Source organism: Peromyscus californicus, unplaced genomic scaffold (assembly GCF_007827085.1).
Source record: "Peromyscus californicus insignis strain IS unplaced genomic scaffold, ASM782708v3 Scaffold_6__1_contigs__length_162567912, whole genome shotgun sequence".
NCBI classification, from domain to species: Eukaryota; Metazoa; Chordata; class Mammalia; order Rodentia; family Cricetidae; genus Peromyscus; species Peromyscus californicus.
Window position 1 is genome coordinate 42,891,584 of NW_026294584.1, and position 20,654 is coordinate 42,912,237.

A 20,654-nucleotide genomic window follows, 5' to 3' on the forward strand; every position below is an offset into this window, starting at 1 on the left:
TCTGTGGTCCCAAAGTGTCCTCTTCTCAAAATCTCCTCAGCTTTGCCTTCCTGAGAATCCACGTGGTTGCATTTAAGGCCCACCGGATAGACTTCTCTCGGAAAATCCTCAACTTGATCACATCTTTTGCCTTATATGGTAATACTCAACGTTTTGCTATACAAGATAACAGTCATGGTGTCTGAGGGCTAGAGTGTGAACGATCTATTCAACTCACTATGCCAACTAACACTCATCAAAAACCTAAATAAAGGAGTCTGGACAGACAGCTCAGTCGGTAAAGTGCTCGCTGTGCCGGAATGGGGACCTGGTACCACAGAGAGCCAAACGGAGTGGCACAAGCCTGTAACCGCTGGGTTAAGATATACCCCGATACCTGGGTAGAAGGATGGGGGCTCCACGGCCAGCCAGTCTACACAAATCAGTAAGCTCCAGGCTCAGAGACAGACCCTGTCTAAAAAATTAGGTGGAGAGCAATTGAGGAAGACATCCGACATTGACCTCTGGCCTCCACATTCATGCACACATTGCACGCATACCTCAACATATGTATGCACGCAACACACTCCAAAAAAAACCCGTAAAACATAGCAAAATTAATTGGTTTTCTTTTATCATTATTAGAAATAAGGTAATTTATTTTTGTTCAAAAACGAAAGTATAGAATCAAGCAAAAATTTTCAGACTTGAAGAAAGGATATATGAAGGAGTGAGTGTCAAGCTAGGGTTATTTGCTAGTATTTTTGCTAAGATGATACATGTGCAGAACTCAGAAACAGTGGCACGCAATGAAGAGTGCAGTCTCCCCGACCTGCTTTCCTATCTTGTGTCCTAGAAGTAATCACTACCAATGTGATTTTTTTTAATCCTTTCAGAAAACTCCCCAAATTCCCTATATTCTCCCTACCACTTTGTCTTGTTTTTCGAGGGAGGGTTTCTCTGTGTAGCCCTGGCTGTCCTGGAACTCAGTCTGCAGACCAGGCTGGCCTCAAACTCAGAGATCCACCTGCCTCTGCCCGGCCCCCCACCCCACCCCCACCCCAATTCCCCCAGCGCTGGGATCAAAGGCATGCGCCATCACCACCTGGCTCTCCTTACCACTTTGTAAGTGTTTGGGAATGCAATGCAAGCTGTTCTATTCTTCTGATCATTCATTTGTTTATCTTGGAGTTATTTATTTATATTTAGTTGGGGGTCTCACTCTGTAACCTTGACTCAACTTGGAACTCCTAATCCTCCTGCCTCAGGTTACCAAGTGCTGGAATTACAGGCATGAGTCACCATGACTGGCCATTTGACAGACAGTTCTATAACAACATTGTTGGGCTGGCTAGTTTTTAATGTCAACTTAACACAGGCTAGAGTAATTCTGGAAGAGAGAACTTTTTTGAGGGGGAGGAGGGTTTGAGACAGGATTTATCTGTGTGACTCTGGCTGTCCTAGAACTTGCTCTATAGACCAGGCTGGCCTCAAACTCTGAGATCCGCCTGCCTCTGCCTCCTAAGTGCTGGGACTAAAGGTGTGTGCCACCACTGCCCAGCTTGGAAGAGGGAACTTTTGATTAAGAAAATATCCCACCAGACTGGCCTGCAGGCATTTTCTTGATCAAGATTGCTGTAGATGGGTCCATGCCCCTGAGGGCAGTGCCTCCACTGGATGGGTGGTCCTGGAGGGTGTAAGAAAGCAGGCTGAGTAAACCACGGGGAATGAGCTTACGGGCTCCGGGGCTGGTGCTTCATTCCTGCCTCGGTATTTCTCCCCTTAGTTCCTGCCCTGGCTTCCCTTCAGTGATGACTTACAAGCTGTCCAGTGAAATTGACTCTCTTCTTCAAGTTGCTTTCAGTCATGGGGTTTGTCACAGCAACAGACAGTTGTGGTTATTTAATAATTAGATAGTTCTTCCCTGATACCACCTTAAAGTATTCTTCAGAAAAAAAAAATGTAAGTGGGAAAATGTGGGGTGTGTGTGTGGTGTGTGTGTGTGTGTGTGTGTGTGTGTGTGTGTGTGTGTGTGTGTGTGTGTGTGTTGGGATGGGGGAGGGGCTCACTTGATAGCAATAGGCCAACTCAATCTGAAATATAATTTCCTCCCAGCAGGTCTGGATATTCAGACTCCCAAGTTCTATACTTGTATTGAGATTGTGTCTGAGTGTGCCGTGGGGAGGTGTTGAGGCTTTGGGCTTTAGTAATTGGCCAGATTTAAACTTTAAAAACAAGCCTTTTAAATTTTTACTTTGGAGGAAATGCCAAAGTCTTTCTAAGGAACTGCAGAATACAAAAGTCATCCCACCTCTGCCCAGACACCTCTGATGACAGTGGCTTCCTTCTAAGACAGTGTGCCATCTGTCCCCTTGCCTTCGAGTGGAAACATGACTTTGTACATTTGTTAACTTTCTGTTCAAATGCTTAATAGAACTGGCAAGATAAAGATTCTTCATGTGAAAACATTTCTGAGCCCCACGATATTTTACCCAGAAAGGTAGCATGGCATAGTGGTGTAGACAGTTGGGGACCAGTCCTGACTCTGTGATACATGGCAAGTCACTTACCACCTCTGTGCCTCAGAAGGGCGATAATACTGATTGCTAGAGTTTGGATCTTGAATGTCCCCCCAAAGCCTGTGGCACTACTGGGGGGGGGCATAGAACCTTCAGGGGAAGGAAGTGAAGTCACTGGGGACACTTGGAGGGGACACTGGGATGCTGACCCCTTCCTCTCCCCCCTCCTCAGTCACCATGAGTTGAGTGGCCTCATCTGTCACGCACTCTGTCCGTGGCATCCTGTCTGGCTACAGGCCCAGTGCCCTGCAGGGCCCAGCAGCTGTAGACGGAAACTGTGAGTCAGACCTTCTCCTTGCTTTAAGCTGACCGTCTCAGGCAATTTGTCACAGTGATGGAAACCCACTGCCACGGCTACCGTCGCTGGCTGTAAGGGTTAAACGTGTGAGGGCCGAGATAATGCCTGCTAAACATCACTGAGAGATAATTTGTGACTTATTTTATGTCTCTCCCTCTCAAAGGGCCCCCACCCACGAGGAATAAAGAGCACTTCAGTTCTCTACATTGGTTTTTGTACAAGTCATGAATGAGGTAAGGTTTTTATGTCTTTTGGTTCTTTGGGTTTTGGTTTTTCCGACAGATTCTCTTGTAGGTCCATCTGGTCTCAAACTCACTATGTCACCAGGATGACCTTGAGCTTTTTAGGTGGAGGTACATGGTTTTGTGTGTGTGTGTGTGTGTGTGTGTGTGTGTGTGTGTGTGTGTGTGTGTGTGTGTGTTTGCACGTGTGGAGGCCAAAGGTTATCAAATCTTTTACATGCTTGCTGCAGATCTAAATCCATGCTTGAGCAACAAGCATTTTACAGACTGAGCCAATTTTTAGCCCTGACCTTGAATTTCTGATCCCCCTGCCTCCACTGTCTAAGTACTGAGATTAGCAACGTATGCCACTATGACCACATTATGTGGTGCTGGGGATCGAACTCACAGCTTCATGCATACGAGGTAAGAATTCCACCTACTGAGCCATACCACCAACCTGGTTTCACATTTTTAAGTGACTGAGGGGGGAAACCCAATGAAGAAAAATATTTTCTGACAGGACACTTCCATGGAATTCAAGTTTCCCTTTCCACAAAGCTTTGGAGTGCAGCCATGTCCGTTCATGTAGATGTTCTAGGGCATTGCTTTTGTGCTGTGTCAGCAGAATTAGGATTTACAAAAGATTTAAGGCCCTTCAACTCCAAATTATGAACTCCATCCCTTCCCACAATTTGCTGATCCGAGCTCTTGCTGTTCCTCCGGAGGTCCACCCCAGCTGGCCTCACTGCACCTGAGGCCCTTGTTGCCAGAACCCGACTGGCTGACCAGGGGGAGCTTCCTCCAGAAGACACTGCTGTGGTTGTTGGTGGTGGTTTGCTGGCCTCTTCCTCTCCAGCATGAGGACTACGATGGATATGAGGTTCTCTGTGAAATGAACACTTTATGAAATGAAAAGGAAAAAGGAGGGAAGGGAGGGAGGAATAGAGAAGAAAGGACAAAAGTGGGATTTCCAAGTCTAACTTCTAAGAAAGATAGTGGGAAAACACTCCCAAATTTAGCTATTCCAAGAATGCATGCTTCAATTCTGGTCATGTTTTTTAACAAGAGCACAGTTAGTTTTTACTATTTATAAAGAAGGCATAAAGATGTGTATTCATAAATAGATAAAATGAACCATAGCTTTGCTGAAGTGAGATTCAATAGCTATCCAAATTTAACATCCTCCCATTTACATTGTAGGATTTGTTCAGTTCTTGTGGGGGAAAAAACACTCTATTTTAAGTCCTCAACATTATGGGGTTTTATTTATTTTTATTTAATTATTTGAGATACAGTTTCACTATGTAGCCTAGGCTAGATTCGAACTCTCCAGCCTCCCACATGCTGGGATTACAAAAATGTGACAGCACACCTGACTCCAAATGAGTCCTTTTACTTTTTGTGGCAAGGGGCTTTATGCATGTAGGCGAGTACTCCGCCACCGAGCACACCTTAGCCCCAAGAGATTCTAGGCAAGTACTACGCCACCGAGTACCACCTCAGCCCCAAGAGATTCTTTTTTTTTGGTTTTTCGAGACAGGGTTTCTCTGTAGCTTTGTGCCTTTCCTGGAACTCGCTTTGTAGACCAGAGGCCTCGAACTAACAGAGATCCACCTGCCTCTGCCTCCCGAGTGTTAGAATTAAAAGCGTGCGCCACCACTGCCCGGCCTTTTTTTTTTTTTTTTAATAATTTATTTTATGTGCATTGGTGTGAAAGTATCAGATCCCCTGGAACTGGAGTTACAGACAGTTGTGAGAGGTCATGTGGGTGCTGGGAATTGAACCTCTGGAAGAGCAGCCAGTGCTCTTGACCACTGAGCCATCTCTCCAGCCCCCACAGGAGATTCTTAAATGATCTGGCACTAAAGAGAATGCATAATAGATAGTCAATGACACCATCCTTTGATTCTACCAATAACCTTCAGTGTGTCATACTAAAGCTCCATTCTGCTCTACACCTTAGCAGCTCACCTCCCTCCTCCTAGATCAGTAACAAGGCTCTTCCTGTGTGAAGGCTAACTAACCTGCCAGCGAAGAAAGTCCTGCCATTGAAGTTCTTCCAATTGCCATGAGACCATTTTACACCCCACTGGAAGATCATACTTTCTTGTACTTCAGGTTAAGTATCTTTTTTAAAGACTGGCTTATTTTTACTTATAAGTGTATGTATGTATATGCATCAATGCATGTCTGCTACTCTGGAGGCCAGAGAGGGCATTTACCCTAGAACTGGAGTTGCAGATGGTTGTGAGCTGTTGTGTGGATGCCTGGAATCAAACCCAGGGCTTCTGTAATTGTAGCATGAGCTCTTAACAGCTGAGCCATCTCTCTAGTTACGTCCTATATCTTTTAAAGTAGGGCTCATGGAAAGACATTAAATTCCAAGGCATTTTCACTTTTATGCTGCCCTATCATCCTCATAGGAAACTATAAGAAACACAATTCGGCCGGGCGGTGGTGGCACACGCCTTTAATCCCAGCACTCGGGAGGCAGAGCCAGGCGGATCTCTGTGAGTTCGAGGCCAGCCTGGGCTACCAAGTGAGTTCCAGGAAAGGCGCAAAGCTACACAGAGAAACCCTGTCTCGAAAAATCAAAAAAAAAAAAAAAAAAAAAAGGAAACACAATTCGGAGAGTTGTTCCAAATTCCACAACTATTATGTAATAAGACAAATCTACATCTCTGGCCTCCAGTCCAGAGCACCTTCCTGAGTCAGTTTGGTGGTTAGCAGCTCAGGTGAAAGAGGGTGCTGGTCTGGTCTGCCAACTTGACACAAACCTATACATATCCGGGAAGAGGGAATCTCAAGGACTTGCTTCCGTCAGATTGGCTGTAGCAATCTGTGGGGCATTGTCTTGGTTAATGATTGATGGGGGAGGGCTCACCCACTGTGGGTGGTGCCACCCTTGGGAAGGTGGTTCTGGGTTCTAGAAGCAAGCCAGTGAGCAATGTTCCTCCATTCCTGCCTCTGTTCCTGCATGAGGTCCTGCTCTGACTTCTCTCAATGATGAGTCCGTCACTGATCGGAATGTTTATAAGCCAAATCAACCCCATCCTCCTCGAAGCTGCTCTTTGGTCATGGTGCTTATCACAGCAATAGAAAGCAAACGGGACAGAAAGCAAGGGCTTTGACTCAGTGGAATGAATCTGGTTCAAGTTAGTCCTTCTCAGACTGAGAAACTTCAGCCCACAGCAGAAGCGGTTTCACTGGTTGAAGCGATGCCATGGCATGTGTGGCATGCTCACCAGCTGCCTGCTGTCAGGATTCTCTTAGTGTCACCTACAGTGCTGAAAGGGCGGAAGTCCGTCATGACGAGCATGTCAAGGGAGGGTTTGATACAAGTGCTTTCCAAAGGGCACCCAGGCCTAGGGTGATGGCTTCCTTCAAGACAGATGGAAATGAGTCAGCGAAGACAAAGGGCTGGTAACGGGAGGGCGTGGTACCCCTGATAATGGACCAGGAGGAGGAAAGTAGTACAGGGGTCATGAGGGCTGAAGACTGGGCGCAGACAGAGGTCATCCGTCATTACAGAGACTATTTATCCTGCAAGATGACATCACTAGACTCACTCAGGTGAGTGTGGGTTACTGAGAGAGGACATGGTACTGAGGACAGGGCTTGGAGATCAGGCCCCACTTGGAGTGCAGCAAGAGGCAGATAGATATGGGATGTTTACACAAGTGTGAGCTGAGCCAGGGGCATGATGCAGATCCCAGAAACAAGTGGGAGACTAGGGGAAATGCTACAGTTTGAATATGGCATGTGTCCCTGAAAAGGTCATGTGTTAGAAGCTTGATGTCCAGTGTAGCAATACTGAGGTGGTGGGCTAGGCACCATGGCATAATCCCAGACTCCAAGCACTCAAGGGGCTGAGACAGGAAGAACGTAAGATAAATGGCGTTTTTGTTTGATTTTCTAAATTCGAACTTGAGAATTTCATACATAAGCACACTGTATTTACATCATATCCACCCTTCCTCTCTTCCGCCAACATTTTCCTTTGGAGTGAGTATTCATAGCAAAACCCTCTCAAAAAAGAAAAAAAAAAATAGACCAAGGCCCCAGTACTCAGGAGAAACATTCATGGGTTCAATCACAACCTGGTTTACACAGTGAGTCTCAGCCCACCCAGGGCTACGTGATGAAATCCTGTCTCAAAACCAGAGATGGCAAGATGGTACTAGGTAAAGGCACTTAGCACAAAATTGAAGACTGAGTGGTACCCATAGGGAAGAAAGAAAATACCATCTCCCACAGCTGTCCTCTGACCTCCACATTGGCAAACGCTCACACGCATATACAAATAAATGTAAAAAATTAAAATTAAAAAGAAGTGGGGCCTATTAGAAGTTAGTTAGGTCACTGGTATTTAGGTAGTTCTTCCAAGAGTGGACTCTTGGGCTAGAGATGCCGCTCAGAGCTAGGTCCCCAGCACTATAAGAAAGAAAAATAGGGACTGGAGAGACGGCTCAGAGGTTAAGAGCACTGGCTGCTCTTGCAGAAGACCCGGGTTCAATTCCCAGCACCCACATGGGAGCTCACAAATATCTGTGACTCCAGTTCCAGGGGACTTGACACCCTCACACAGACAAATGTGCACATTAAATAAATAGAAAGAAAGAAAGAAAGAAAGAAAGAAAAGAAAGAAAGAAAGAAAGAAAGAAAGAAAGAAAGAAAGAAAGGAAGGAAGGAAGGAAGGAAGGAAGAAAGAAAGGAAGAGAAGTAGAAAGCTTGCCAGCTCTTCTTAAGGCAGACACGGTGGCACACACTTGTAATCTCAGCACTCAGGAGGCAAAGAGAAGAAATAGAAGGAAAGACTGGATTGTTATAAAGAGTGAGCCTGACCACTAAGTATTTCTGGCTCCCTCTCTTACTGCATTCTGTGATGCATCCCTGTCCTGATGCCATCTACCATTACGACCCCACAAAAGGACAAACTGAAGGAACTCCTGACCTTTCAGTCTCCAAAACTGTGTGCTAAATAAATCTGTTGTTATCCCTAACCTTGGGTCTCTTATAGCAACAGAAAATGGCTTCTGCGTCTTCCAGGAACTCAGGCTCAGAGGTCAGTGAGCAGGAAGTAGCCAGTGGTACAAGGAAGGGACAATACTTCCCACTGACTCAGGAAACGTGCTCCTTGTCTGTCATCACTATCGCAGCATATAATCATGCCCCTAAGAGATGCTGCTCCCTGTGGAGAAGGCAAGTGAGCAAATGTGTACCTAACATAGTTGCAGCAGAGACCCAGGCCAGTCTGACAGGCAAGAGCTTTGCTCCAGAGGTGGTACGGTTTGCCAGACCTTCGCCGTCAACAAGGCTTCCGATCAATAGGACCTTCAAGGTAGAAGGGGCAGCAGAGGCCAAGAGGTGTGACGGTACCACAAAACCCCAGAGGGGAATGAGTGTGACAAAAATAAAGTCTGTTGTGTGTGGAGAAGAGAGCTAGAAAAGCAGACTGAGGGATTATGAAAAGCCACAGAGGCCAAACCAAAGCAGTCCTAGCTCTTGGTAGGACATAGCCACCGGTGGATTTCGAAAATGAGTGGCCCACGTTTAAATCCGTGCTTTAAACTACAAAGGAGTGTCGAAACCAAAGGGGTAGTGGGATGGCGGGACGGCAGCAGCCCAGGCAAAGACAGCTCAAGCCGAGCAGTGATCTGGGAGAGAGGTGGAACAGCAGGCAAAGTCAGGCTGGGCAGGGTGTGGTGCAAGGGACAGTTGGGGCTCACTGGGGTGTGTAGTACTATACGGAGACCCGGGAGAGTCAGGAGCTGAGGTGGGGAGGGACAAGTTGTATAGCTGAGCATTCTTTCTGGTTTTTCTTTGTTTGTTTGTTTTGTTTTTTGTTTTTGTTTTTGTTTTTGTTTTGAGACAGGGTTTCTCTGTGTACTTTTGGCGCCTTTCCTGGATCTCGCTTTGTAGACCAGGCTGGCCTCGAACTCACAGAGATCTGCCTGCCTCTGCCTCCCGAGTGCTGGGATCAAAGGCGTGCGCTCCCACTGCCCGGCTAGTTGAGTATTCTTTAATGGTTTCTTTTCTTGCTCTCTATATTTCCATTTTGCTCCGAGCTATTCAGATAATGTAGTGAGCCCTCAATTTGTGTAAGTATTGCCTCCCTCAGAATAAAGTCTATCACCGTCTGTCTCAGGCACTGTTCTATTGCTGTGAAGAGACACAGTGAATAACTGAGGGAAGAAAGCATTTCATGGGAGGCTTGCTTACAGTTTCGGCAGAGTCCATGATCATCACGGCGGGGAGCACATCACGGCGGGGAGCACAGCAGCAGGCAGGTAGGCATGGTGCTGGAGCACTCACATCTTATTCACAAGTTGGAGGCAGAGGGAGGGAGGGCTGGGTCTGGCATGGACTTTGAAACCTCAAAAGTCCACCCCCAGTGACAGCAAGACCACACTTCTTAATCCTTCCCAAAACAGTTCCACCCACTAAGAACCAGCCATTCAAATACATGAGCTTATGGGGGCTATTACCATTCAAACCACCCCATCATCACTCCCAAATTTTCTTCTTGGCCTTATATATACTTCACCATGGCATCACCACCACAACCATAAAGTTGTTGATCACATGAAAAGGGGGAACAAATTTTGGAATGATTCCCCATAGGGTTAACCTTGGAAAGTTGGAAAGAAAAACAGAGAAGTACAGCCAGGGAAAGTGGGCCACCCCAGATCCTTGGATTAAGAGCCAGTCCACGGAGCTGGAGAGACGGCTCGGCGGTTCAGAGCCCTGGCTGCTCTTCCAGAGGACCTGAGTTCAATTCCCAGCACCCACATGGTGGCTCACAACCATCTATAGTGGGATCTGATGCCCTCTTCTGGCCTGCAGGCATACATGCAGATAGAGCACTCATAACGTAAAATAAATAAATCTTTAAAAAGAAGAGTCAGTGCCGGGCGGTGGTGGTGCACGCCTTCAATCCCAGCACTCGGGAGGCAGAGGCAGGTGGATCTCTGTGAGTTCGAGGCCAACCTGGTCTAGAGAGTGAGTTCCAGGACAGGCACCAAAACTACACAGAGAAACCCTGTCTTGAAAAACAAAACAAAACAAAACAAAACAAAAAAAAATCCAGTCCACAAAGGAGAAAACATGAGTGGGATTTACCACATCAAGGATACATAAATTCGTGAAAAAAAAAAAACTGCCAGACAAAACATAGTCTTATCAATGAAAACTCCAAAGAACAAATATACTCCCTTTCAGAAATCATTTCATTAACCAGTCCAGAGAAAAGCTAGCAAAACTTACCCTTGCTTGAGCCTTTCAGGACTTTCGCCCTGTTTCATGGTTCACCCTCCTCCTCTACCCTGGGTTTACAACGTCCTGCCCATGATTTTGACAGGAGTTGACTGCTTCTTGCCATCTAGACCTCGGTTCTGACATTCCCTCCTCAGAAAGCCCTCCCAAATCACTAATCTAGACGGAATGTGCAGAGGCTGAAGGGCTGAAGGGGTGGCTCCTCGGTGAGACGCCTGCTTAGCCTGCAGAGGCCGGGGCTCGAGCCCCAGCACGGCAAAGCAGTGCAACTGACTGAAAAGCACCTATCGCTTTAAAAACATCTTTATTAGATCTATTCATTTTATGTTATGTATGTTTTGCCTGCATGTATGTATGTGCACCATGTGTGTGCTTGGTGACCATGGAGGTCTGAGGAGGACATCAGATTCCCTAGAATTGGAGTTACAGAGGGTTGTGAACCACCATGTGGTTGATGGGAATCGAACTCCAGTCCTCTGCAAGAGCAACGAGTGCCCTGAACTTCTGAGCCATGTCTCCAAGCCCCAAAGGTGAGTTTTTCTTAAAGATATATTTTTATTATTTTATGTGTATGTCTTAGTTAGGGTTTCTATTGCTGTGAAGAGACACCATGACCACGGCAACTCTTGTAAAGGAAAAACATTCAGTTGGTGTGGCTTACATTTTTAGAGTTTTAGTCCATTATCTTCATAGTGCAACATGGTGGCGAGCAGGCAGACATGATGCTGAGGAAGTAGCCAAGTGTCCTTTATCTCCACTTGCAGGCAACAGGAAGTGGTGTGTCGCCCACCTGCCATGCGGGTGCTGCGACCACACTGGGGTCCCCTGCATGAGCCAGTGCTCTTAACCGCCAGCTCTTTGCACCTATCACTTTTAGTTGTGGCCAATTTCATTTCATTTCACACCCTTCCGCTTAACTCTGTTCCCCCCTCCCTCCTCCAACATTTACCTTCAAGAACCTTGCCCCATGTTGGATGCTGAATCCCCACGGCAAGCGGGGAGTCAGGCACTTGGCAAACATATAATAACCACTTAGTGAATAAAATGGAATGGTGAGAGTTATAAAAAGCAAGAATTGTGCCCTAAACGCATTCTAGGAGAAGAGGGTGAAGTCACAAGATCAATCCCACCCAGAATATAAGAACCCTGCCCCACCTTCCTCTCCTCCTGCCTGTACCAGACTTTTTTTTTTTTTTTAAAACCGACTTTTCTTCACTTCAACCCTCAGAGACCTTATTCTTGTTTTCCAGGAGAGGTCAAGGAGTTTGCGGTGGTTTCCAGAGAGTGGTTTAGCCTGCTCTCTCTCCCTAGCCTCTCCCACCCAAAGGCAAAGCTGCGTATCTGGGTGGCCCGCCTCTTCTCTTCGTGCCCCGCCCAGTCGCCCCGCCAGGGGCAAAACTATCTTAGTCAGCGCCTAGTTGGGGTTCGCAGCCATTGTCAACAGCAGCGAAGAAAAGCGAAAAGCGACAGCCCAGTCCGCAGCCAAATCAGAGCACGAACACAGAGCCCTCGGCGTAGGAAGGCCAGCCAGGCTCCGCCCAATTGTTGCACGCCCCGCCCCGGTACCTTAGCAACAGTAAACAATGCGTGGTTGGGAGGCGGTGGTGAGCAAGACCCAAGTGGTCTGCAAGTTGTTCTCTGAGTACCGCGCCGCCCAGCCCCTAGAATCCGGTGAGCCGGGCCTTGACCAGCGGCCCAGTGGCTGGCAGCTTGCTGAGCCCGCCCAGCTCCCCCAAAAGCATCTGTGCCCCCGCACACGGCGAGGGCACCCAACTGAGGCCACGGCGGGGGCAGGCGGCAATGCGCAGGTGAGAGCGTGGTGGGGGCCAGGGGAGCGGCAGGACGGGGCGCGGGGACCTCGACGCCGGGAGTGGGGGTGCGGGGGGATGTGGGGTCTGACTTTCGAGACTGGGGACTGGTGTTAACAATCACCTGCTCAGATGAGAAAGAAACGGCCGTGGGATTATGCATCTTGAAGTGGGAGAGGTTCGCCAGCGCTCGCCTTTAACCCCGGTAGCCTTAGAGCTTCCACCTCGTCTTCTGTCATCGGCGCCGCCGGGTACAGTTCTACCCAGCGTGTCGTGGGAGGGGGAGCGGTCTGAGAGGGACTTAAGGCAGTCTGCATCTGCTGGACGGCAGCAGCAGGTTCAGGCTGCACCCTTTCTGTGAGACGGTTTTCGCCCCTTGGTCCTGGGCTGTTTCTTTGGCTCCTAAAAGATGCTTTGGCGTGTGGAAAATAGAGGGAGATCAGCGACGAGGTCTGGAACCCCAAAACTTAAGTATATTGCCAATAGGGACTGTCCAGGCTGCTCTGAGCTGCAGGGTGGGATTCTTTGTAGAAAGTAAGGTTGGCCCTGGAAGGAGATGGGGGCGTCCATACTACACCTAACCCCACCCTTCCTTACCCCCACTTCTGCCAGTATTCCTGTTCTTCAGCCCGCATCCTGCAGTTGGTGACCTCTTCCCAGTCTCATTTTTCTTTCTAGAATGGCTTTGGTTTTGTTGTCCCTTTCCACAGTCCTCAGGGACTCACTGTTAGCCGCTAAGTGAAGTCTGCGCTGTCGGAACTTGCCGCTCAGCACCCATGGTAAAGAGGCCTCAATTGCTGGCACATTTATCATATTACCATTTCTGCTTTAAAAAAAGCATTCCCCGCACTAGACCTATGTTCTTCCGAAGATGTCCTTGTAACTACCCTACCTGGGTTACTCATCTTTTCATCTCCTACACTAGAAATGCCTCCTGCTTCCTCTTGTTCGGTCAGCTCCCATAACCCTTTGCACCTCATGTCAGGCGTCCTGCCGGTCCTGCTTTCCCTTTAACCTGCAATGTGGGAGTGTGTTTGGTAAGTCCTTGGTCCTTCCACTTCCTTCTGAAACTCAGTATAGCATTAAGTAAAAGTGCCGTGTCTCTTGACTTAAATTTATATATTGCTGCTGTTTTCTTTCCAGACGCAGGAAAGGGAAGCTGAATGATTTACAAAGTTTCCCTCTGCTTTGAGATGTCCAACTTGCTAGTTTACAGCCCAAAGGCCTGAGCTGCTCTGCACTCCCTTGCCAGACTCGATTCCCCACCCCGCCATCACCCATTTGTCTGTGGACAGACACTCTGATCTCATTGGGTCTCTCCAGCCTCCACGTCCTGTTGGGCTGTTCATTCTGCTTACAAATCCTGTGACCTTTCGGCCTACTCTCCAGGACCATGCCTTATATTTCTGCCTGTCCTGCCATGATGCCAGATGCTCCTAGGCCCCTCTTTCCCAGCGTGGTTGTTTCATCAATGTGTGTGTGATAAAAGGCGGGTGTCTTTTTCCCTCACTGGACTGAGCCTCATGAGGACAGGACTCTCCTCTGTCTCTAGTACAGAGACAGGGACACAGTAGGAGTTTGGAAATACTTGTTGAATGAATGAAAAGGACATCTTGAACTTGAGAACAACAGAAATACTTGTTTCTCTTCTGCACTCTGTACCTGCATTGCATCTATATTAATTCCTTTTCAGGTGGCTAGGACCAAATACCTGAAGAAACAGTTTAGCAGCTAAGCTTATTCAGGTTTACACTCTCAAGTTCCATCCCTCATAGTGGAGAAGGCATGGCAAAGTTCATGGCAGTGGTCTGACTGTAGCTGTTCACATGGTGGCAGGTCAGAAAGCAGAGGGAGTATGACCTGCTTCGGGCACCTAGCCCCATCTCCTAAAGGCTCCTCAAGGCCCTCTTGGGAATAAACAATCCAAACAGGGACCTGTTAGGGACATTTCAGATCCAAACCAACACAGCATCTGGTGCAATTTATTTATTCACTCAGCAAATCCTGTTCATCCATTTGGTGTACCAGATAATGGTATAGGCTAAGGAATTCGGTGGTAAGCTCACAAGCAAACCCTCTAATTGCAATGTTTTCAGTGAGAAATGTCCCCATAAACTCAGATATGTGAATACTTGGTCCCCCGTTGGCAGCGCTCTTTATGGAGGTATGCAGCCTTTCTGGAGGAAGTACATCATTGTAGAAGGGCTTTGAGATTTCATAGCCTCACCTCGCTCCCAGTTCACTCCCAGCTTCCTGCCCTGGCCCCCTGCTACCATGCCTCCCTCACTGTTATGAAATGTCCCTTTGTAAGCTGGAAGTAATCTTGCTCCTCCATAAATCGTTTTTGGTCATGGTGTTTTAGCACAGCAACAGAAAAGTAACTAATACAGTAGTAAATGCCTAAGGAAAGGGGCTAGAAAATGATGCTTCAGAGGCAAAGGTCTTGTGGAGGGAGCACTTTACAGATAGACTCTGTGAGGACTTGGAACCAACACCTTGCCTGGGATAGACTCCGTTTTATGTTCATTTGTTTGTTGATGTATATGTTGACGTATATGATACAGTAAGAGGTTGTATGATCTAGGTACAGGAAAAAAATGGACACTATGTCAGGGAGGTTTTTCTTATTTGCTGGTAGTGGGAATTGAGTCCAGGCCACTGTACATGCTAGGCAAGGGCTTTACTACTGACCTGCATATCTAGTGCCTCCAGGAGCTTGGGGAGGTCTTTATAAAGAAGTGATATTTGAGTAGAGTCAGAAGGAAGAGATAAAACAAATTATTCCCCTTCAGTTATATGAAAGCCTAAGGCCGCCCTATAGGACAGGGAAAAGCCTACAGAAGAAGCAGGGCCTCCAGAGACAGGAGGAACTTGGCAAGTTTGGAAGCTAGAAAGAAAGCCAACACAGACGTAGCCAAGTAGTTTTCCTTATGGAGTTTTTAAGGCTCTAAATTGTGATCTGAGACCAAGATTGGAGCCACAGGGTTTAGGGAACCAACCGAAGGGATGGATGGTAGCCGGCGAGGTGACTTAATGTGTAAAGGTGCTTACAATATGTTCTTCATACAGGAGATACCATTAGCTTGGGGGGGGGGCTGCCTTTTTTATTTATGTATGTGTTTATCTACTTCTGAGATAGATTGTCACGATGCAGCCCCAGCTGCCTTGGAACTCACTACATAGACCAGGCTGACCCCAAACTCATAGAAATTCACCTACCTCTGCCTCCTGAATGCTGGGATTAAAGGCATACCCACCAGGCCCAGCTAATGTGCATTTTTTTACTTAATCACTTTGAAATTCATTCATGTAGTTATTCTTTTCTCATTGCTCAGTAGTGTTCCACTTTATGGTTATACCACAATATGCTTACCCATTTATTTGCTGAGAAACATTTGAGAGCATTTCTGCTTGTAGCTCTGACAGGTTAAGCTGCTTTGAGAAGTTATGTACAATAGAATATGCTTTCACTTCTTTAGGAATAGAATGGCTAGGTCAAATGCAAGGGGTGTGTTTAACTTAAAAAGAAAATGCCAGACTATCTTCCAAAGCAGTTCTGTCAGTTTCAATCTCCACCAACAGTGAATGAGAGTTCCGGCTCCTCCATTTCCTCACCATCACTTGATATGGTCAGTCATATAACAAGCCATTCTAATCCGTGTGTGTTGGGTATCTTGTAGTTTTCATTGTATATGTCTAATGTCTAACAGTGTTAAGTCTGTTTATGAGCTTATGTCCCATGTCTCTTTTTCAGGAAAGAAAAATTTGAATATTGTGCAGATTTTTATTGGGTGGCCCTCTTACTATTGTATTTTGAGCGTTCTTTATTGTGGAGGTAGGCCTTTATCATATGCTTGATTTCGAATTATTTTCTCCCAGTCTCTGGCTTGGCTTCCATTCTCTTTTGGAAAGCAGATGTTTTACTTTTTGATTGCGAACTTAGCAGCTTGTTCTTCATGACATGTTATTTCTTTTTCTGTTCTGTGATTGAATACCGTGACGAAACTGAGAGAAGAAAGGGTTTATTTTTGGCTCACAGTTCCAAAGGAGACAGTCCTCATGGTGGGGAAGGCGTGGCTACAGGAGTGTGACGTCAGCTGGCCACCAGGGAAAAGAGAGCAGCAAGAGGGGCCCAGCTGTAAAGCCTCAAAGTCCACCCTGCCCTGCCCTGCTCCACCCTGTCCCAACCAGCTGGGAACGAAGTGTCCAAACACACAGACCTATGGGGAACATTTCACAGCCAAACCACAGCACATGGGTTGTCCTTCTGATGTCATATCCAAGAAATCTTTGCCAAACTGAAAGTCATAAAGGTCTCCAGAGGTTTTGTGATTTGGGGTTTTATGTTGAGGTCTATGATCAATTTTGAGGGCTTTTTGTTTGTTTGTTTGTTTGTTTGTTTGGTGTGGTTCAAGTATTTTTTTTTTTTTTTTTTTTTTGGTTTTTCGAGACAGGGTTTCTCTGTGTAGCTTTGCGCCTTTCCTGGATCTCGCTCTGTAGACCAGGCTGGCCTCGAACTCACAGAGATCCACCTGCCTCTGCCTCCTGAGTGCTGGGTTTAAAGGCGTGCGCCACCACCGCCTGGCCGTGGTTCAAGTATTAATTGGGGTCTTTGCTTTTGTTTTGCTAATGGACCTTAATTATTGCAGCACTATATGCTGGAGAGAGAGAATCCTGGACATAGTATCTGGGAATATACTGCATTTTGCCTGACAAAAATACATTTTAGTATTGTAAACACACCAACTTTTATTTGTTTAACTTGGGACATTTAAGTGAAATTTAATCAACAAGATATCTGTTGTATGTAAATATTTAGCCTTTGCTAAGCCCTAATAATTTATATGTTCTCCCTCTTCCCCTAACTAGAAGAGACACTTTAGTAATGCTCGCCCATCTGTCATTTTCTCTATGTGTGAGGTGGTCATGGGACTTAGAGACCTTCAGTTTAGTTGTGTGCACTGCCAGTCCCGCTCACTGTTCCTAGAGAGCCCTGGCCTCTTCAGCTAGTCATACAAAGAGCGTGGGCTCTGAGCCTGGTGACTGTCACTGGACGTCTACCAAGTGACCTTGCTGAGCCCCTGCTGTGTCATTTTGAAGATAGGAATGGTGCCTGTCCACCGTGAAGCGCATTGTGGTGATAAAGAGGACGGCAGGATCGTTTGCCCAGGTGCTTGCTTCAGACACTGAGTCTGTTGTCCTGTATCCACATCTCACTTAAATCCCATGACTGCTTAGGTAAAAAGTACTTGCATAACAAGTACCAAAATATGGACCACTCTCCTGTCTGTATAAGTTGCTTTAAGTTTAATTTTTAGTATGCACCCCTCCAGAAATATGCAAGAATAGTTTATAAAATAAATCCCCATGGGCCCACTCCTTGGGTTCAGAAAGTATCAAGAGCTTACCAGGTCTGTCTGTGGTTTCTGTTCTTCAGTAGGCATAGAGGGAACTGCAGTATTTGAAAGCAAATGACTAGTCTTCTGTTTTGTCTCTGCAGTTTCAGTGTGCCTCTCCGAGACATGTGCACAGCAAATGCCATTATCAGACCTAACAGACAGGTTTCACTGTCTCCCTCAAAAATGCCTTTTCAAAGCTTATGCAAATAAGAACGCAAGAAAGTGCCACACAAGGAAGGGCCGTGCAAGCACCATGCATCCCATTGGGTTGGGTTTCTTTAAATATGAATGGCACACTAGCTTGCATTTGATTCTCCTGCTCCAGGCAAGCATTTTTTAAAATGATAAGGGATATTTGTACATATCTGTGGGATGCAATACAATAATGTGAGATATATACATATAGACATCAAATCCGAATAATTAGCATTTTTTCATTTCCTCCAACATTAATCAACTCTGTTGGAAATCTTTGAATTGTTTTGAACATACAAACATATTTGTTGTGGCACTTTGTTGTTGTTGTTTTGTTTTGTTTTGTTTTTTGTTGTTTTCGTTTTTTTTTTCCTTTTAGGCTTTTTTCCCCCTTCAAGTCAATAAGGAATGTAGAAAATTACTTCAAGGCAGGGCTTGATGGCACATGCCTTTGAGCCCAGCACTTGGGAGGCAGAGTCAGGCAGATCTCTGTGAGTTCAAGGCCAGCCTGGTCTAGATGGTTGAGACCCTGTCTCCAAAAAGAAAAAAGAAAGAAAAACAGAAAAAGAAAGAAAGGAGAGAATCCCATCAAGGGGATGAGGTGATAGAAACTAATTTTCTCCCATGTCTGTACTTGCCTTTGAAAGTCAGGTAAAGGGAAGAAAGGGAAAGCCCGGGCCAAGACTAGCGGGAAGAAGCAGAAGCAGAAGAGGCCGGAACCGGACATCCTCAGCCCTGCCGCCATGCTGAACCTCTACTACATCGCCCACAATGTTGCCGACTGCCTGTATCTTCGAGGCTACACCTGGCCAGGAGCACCCAAGGGGAAGAGGGGGAAAAGCAAGATTTAAGTGATAGAATTCAAAGCATGTCTTGGTTTCAAAGAACAGGAAGTGGGAGAAAGCATTCAGGACAGCTCAATGCTGACAGGTGAACTAGACTACTGGAGACATCGAGAAACATGTAGCCAGTGCACTTCTCTGGGGTAAATAAGGTAAATGCATGTTTATTGCCACAGCTAAGTCAGACACTAGGTGGCTTCCCTTTGGTTTTTCAGAAGTAGTCGGAAAAACCAAACCCAAGTGGTTCTTAAAGGCAACGCTGGCATTGGTAGTGATTTTTATCGTAATATAATCATAGTTCTGGACCTGAATTAAACCTTGTTCTCAAAAGGCAGCTCCCATTTGCATAAGTCATTTTCTTTTGTGAGAGGGGTTGTTTAGAGAGGACGAGGCAGGAAGCACAAGCCTCCCATGTGAACACCTTCCTCTTGGGCATTTTCTGCTGTGGTTGGTTTTGGGTTTTTGGGGTTTTTTTAATGCTGGATGAGCCTGGGGCCTCTACTCAGGAAGAGCACTGCCATTAAGTTACCCCTAATCTTTCCCCCTTTTTAAGCAAATTTTTTTATTCATTTTACATACCAACCACAGTTCCCCTCCCATCCCTCCTCCCCGCCCTCCCCCACATCCCCACTCACCCACCTACTACCCACTCCTCCAAAAGGGTAAGGCCTCCCATGGGGAGTCAACAAAGCCTGGTACATTCAGTTGAGGCAGGACCAAGCCTCTCCCCACTGCATCAAGGCTGAGCAAGGTGTCCCACCATAGGTAGTGGGCTCCAAAAAGCCAGCTCATACACCAGGGATGGATCCTGATCACACTGCCAGGGGCCCCCAAACAGACCAAGCTACACAACTGTGTCCCACATGCAGTGGGTCTAGTTCAGAGCCATGCAGGCTCCCCAGCTGTCGGTCTAGAGTTCAGGAGTTCCCACGAGCTTGGGTCAGCTGTCTCTGTGGATTTCCCCATCATGATCTTGACCCCCCCCTTGCTCATATAATCCCTCTTCTCTCTCTCCGACTGGACCCTGGAGCTCGGCCTGGTGCTCACCTGCGGATCTCTGCATCTGCTTCCATCTGTTACTGGATGAAGGCTCTATGATGACAGTTAGGGTATTCACCAATCTGATCACCGGGGTAAGCCAGTTCAAGACCTCTCCACTATTGCTAGTAGTCTTAGCTGGGATCATCCTTGTGGATTCCTGGGAACTTCCCTGGCACCAAGTTTCTCCCTATCCTCATGATGTCTCCCTCTATCAAGACATTTCTTTCTTTGCTCTCCCACCCCATCCCCTAGCTCAACCATCCTGTTTCCTCATGTTCTCATCCTCTATCCCTTCCCCTCTACTGCCTCCCCACCCCCAATTTACCCAGGAGATCTCATCTATTTCCCCCTCCCAGGGTGATCCATGCATCCCTCTTAGAGTCCTCCTCATTCCCTAGCTTCTCTGGAGCTGTGGGCTGTTGTCTGGTTATCCTTTGCTTTACATCTAGTATCCACTTACAAGTGAGTACATACTGTGTTTGTCTTTCTGAGTCTGGGTTACCTCACTCAGGATGATATTTTCTAGTTCCACACATTTGCCTGCAAATTTCATGATGCCATTGTTTTTTACTGCTGAGTAGTACTCCATTGTGTAAATGTACTACATTTTCTTTATCCATTCTTCAGTTGAGGGGCATCTAGGTTGTTTCCAGGTTCTGGCTATTACAAATAATGCTGCTGTGAACATAGTTAAGCAAATGTCCTTGTGGTATGATTGAGCATCCTTGGGTATATGCCCAAGAGTGGTATCACTGGGTCTTAAGGTAGATTGATTCCCAATTTTCTGAGAAGTCGACATACTGATTTCTAAAGTGGCTGTACAAGTTTGCACCAACAGTGGAGGAGTGTTCCCCTTACTCCACATCCTCTCAAACATAAGCTGTCCTCAGTGTTTTTGATCTTAGCTATTCTGACAGGTGTAAGATAGTATCTCAGAGTCATTTTGATTTGCATTTCCCTGATGACTAAGGATGTTGAGCACGTCTTTAAATGGATCTCATCCATTTGAGATTC

At 46.6% G+C, this 20,654-nt stretch overlaps 1 protein-coding gene and 1 long non-coding RNA gene across 3 annotated transcripts; both read left to right on the forward strand.

Moving 5' to 3' along the window:
• The first annotated feature begins 3,009 nt into the window (after window positions 1–3,009).
• Window positions 3,010–18,933, forward strand: Smkr1 (small lysine rich protein 1). Of its 2 annotated transcripts, XM_052720735.1 has the most exons (5): window positions 3,010–5,198; window positions 9,229–9,370; window positions 10,744–10,885; window positions 11,606–12,163; window positions 18,405–18,933. In XM_052720735.1, exons 4-5 carry the CDS (start codon window positions 11,939–11,941, stop codon window positions 18,606–18,608), a joined length of 429 nt encoding a protein of 142 aa, XP_052576695.1. In that variant the 5' UTR covers window positions 3,010–5,198; window positions 9,229–9,370; window positions 10,744–10,885; window positions 11,606–11,938; the 3' UTR covers window positions 18,609–18,933. The 2 variants fall into 2 exon arrangements, with proteins under 2 accessions (XP_052576695.1, XP_052576694.1); XM_052720734.1 differs by lacking the exon at window positions 3,010–5,198 and having other exon boundaries at window positions 7,800–9,370.
• LOC128099074 (uncharacterized) lies at window positions 12,259–17,054 on the forward strand. The gene is made up of 2 exons (XR_008214420.1): window positions 12,259–13,200; window positions 13,307–17,054. It is a non-coding gene; the product is annotated as an uncharacterized LOC128099074 (long non-coding RNA).
• Window positions 18,934–20,654: the final 1,721 nt, after the last annotated feature.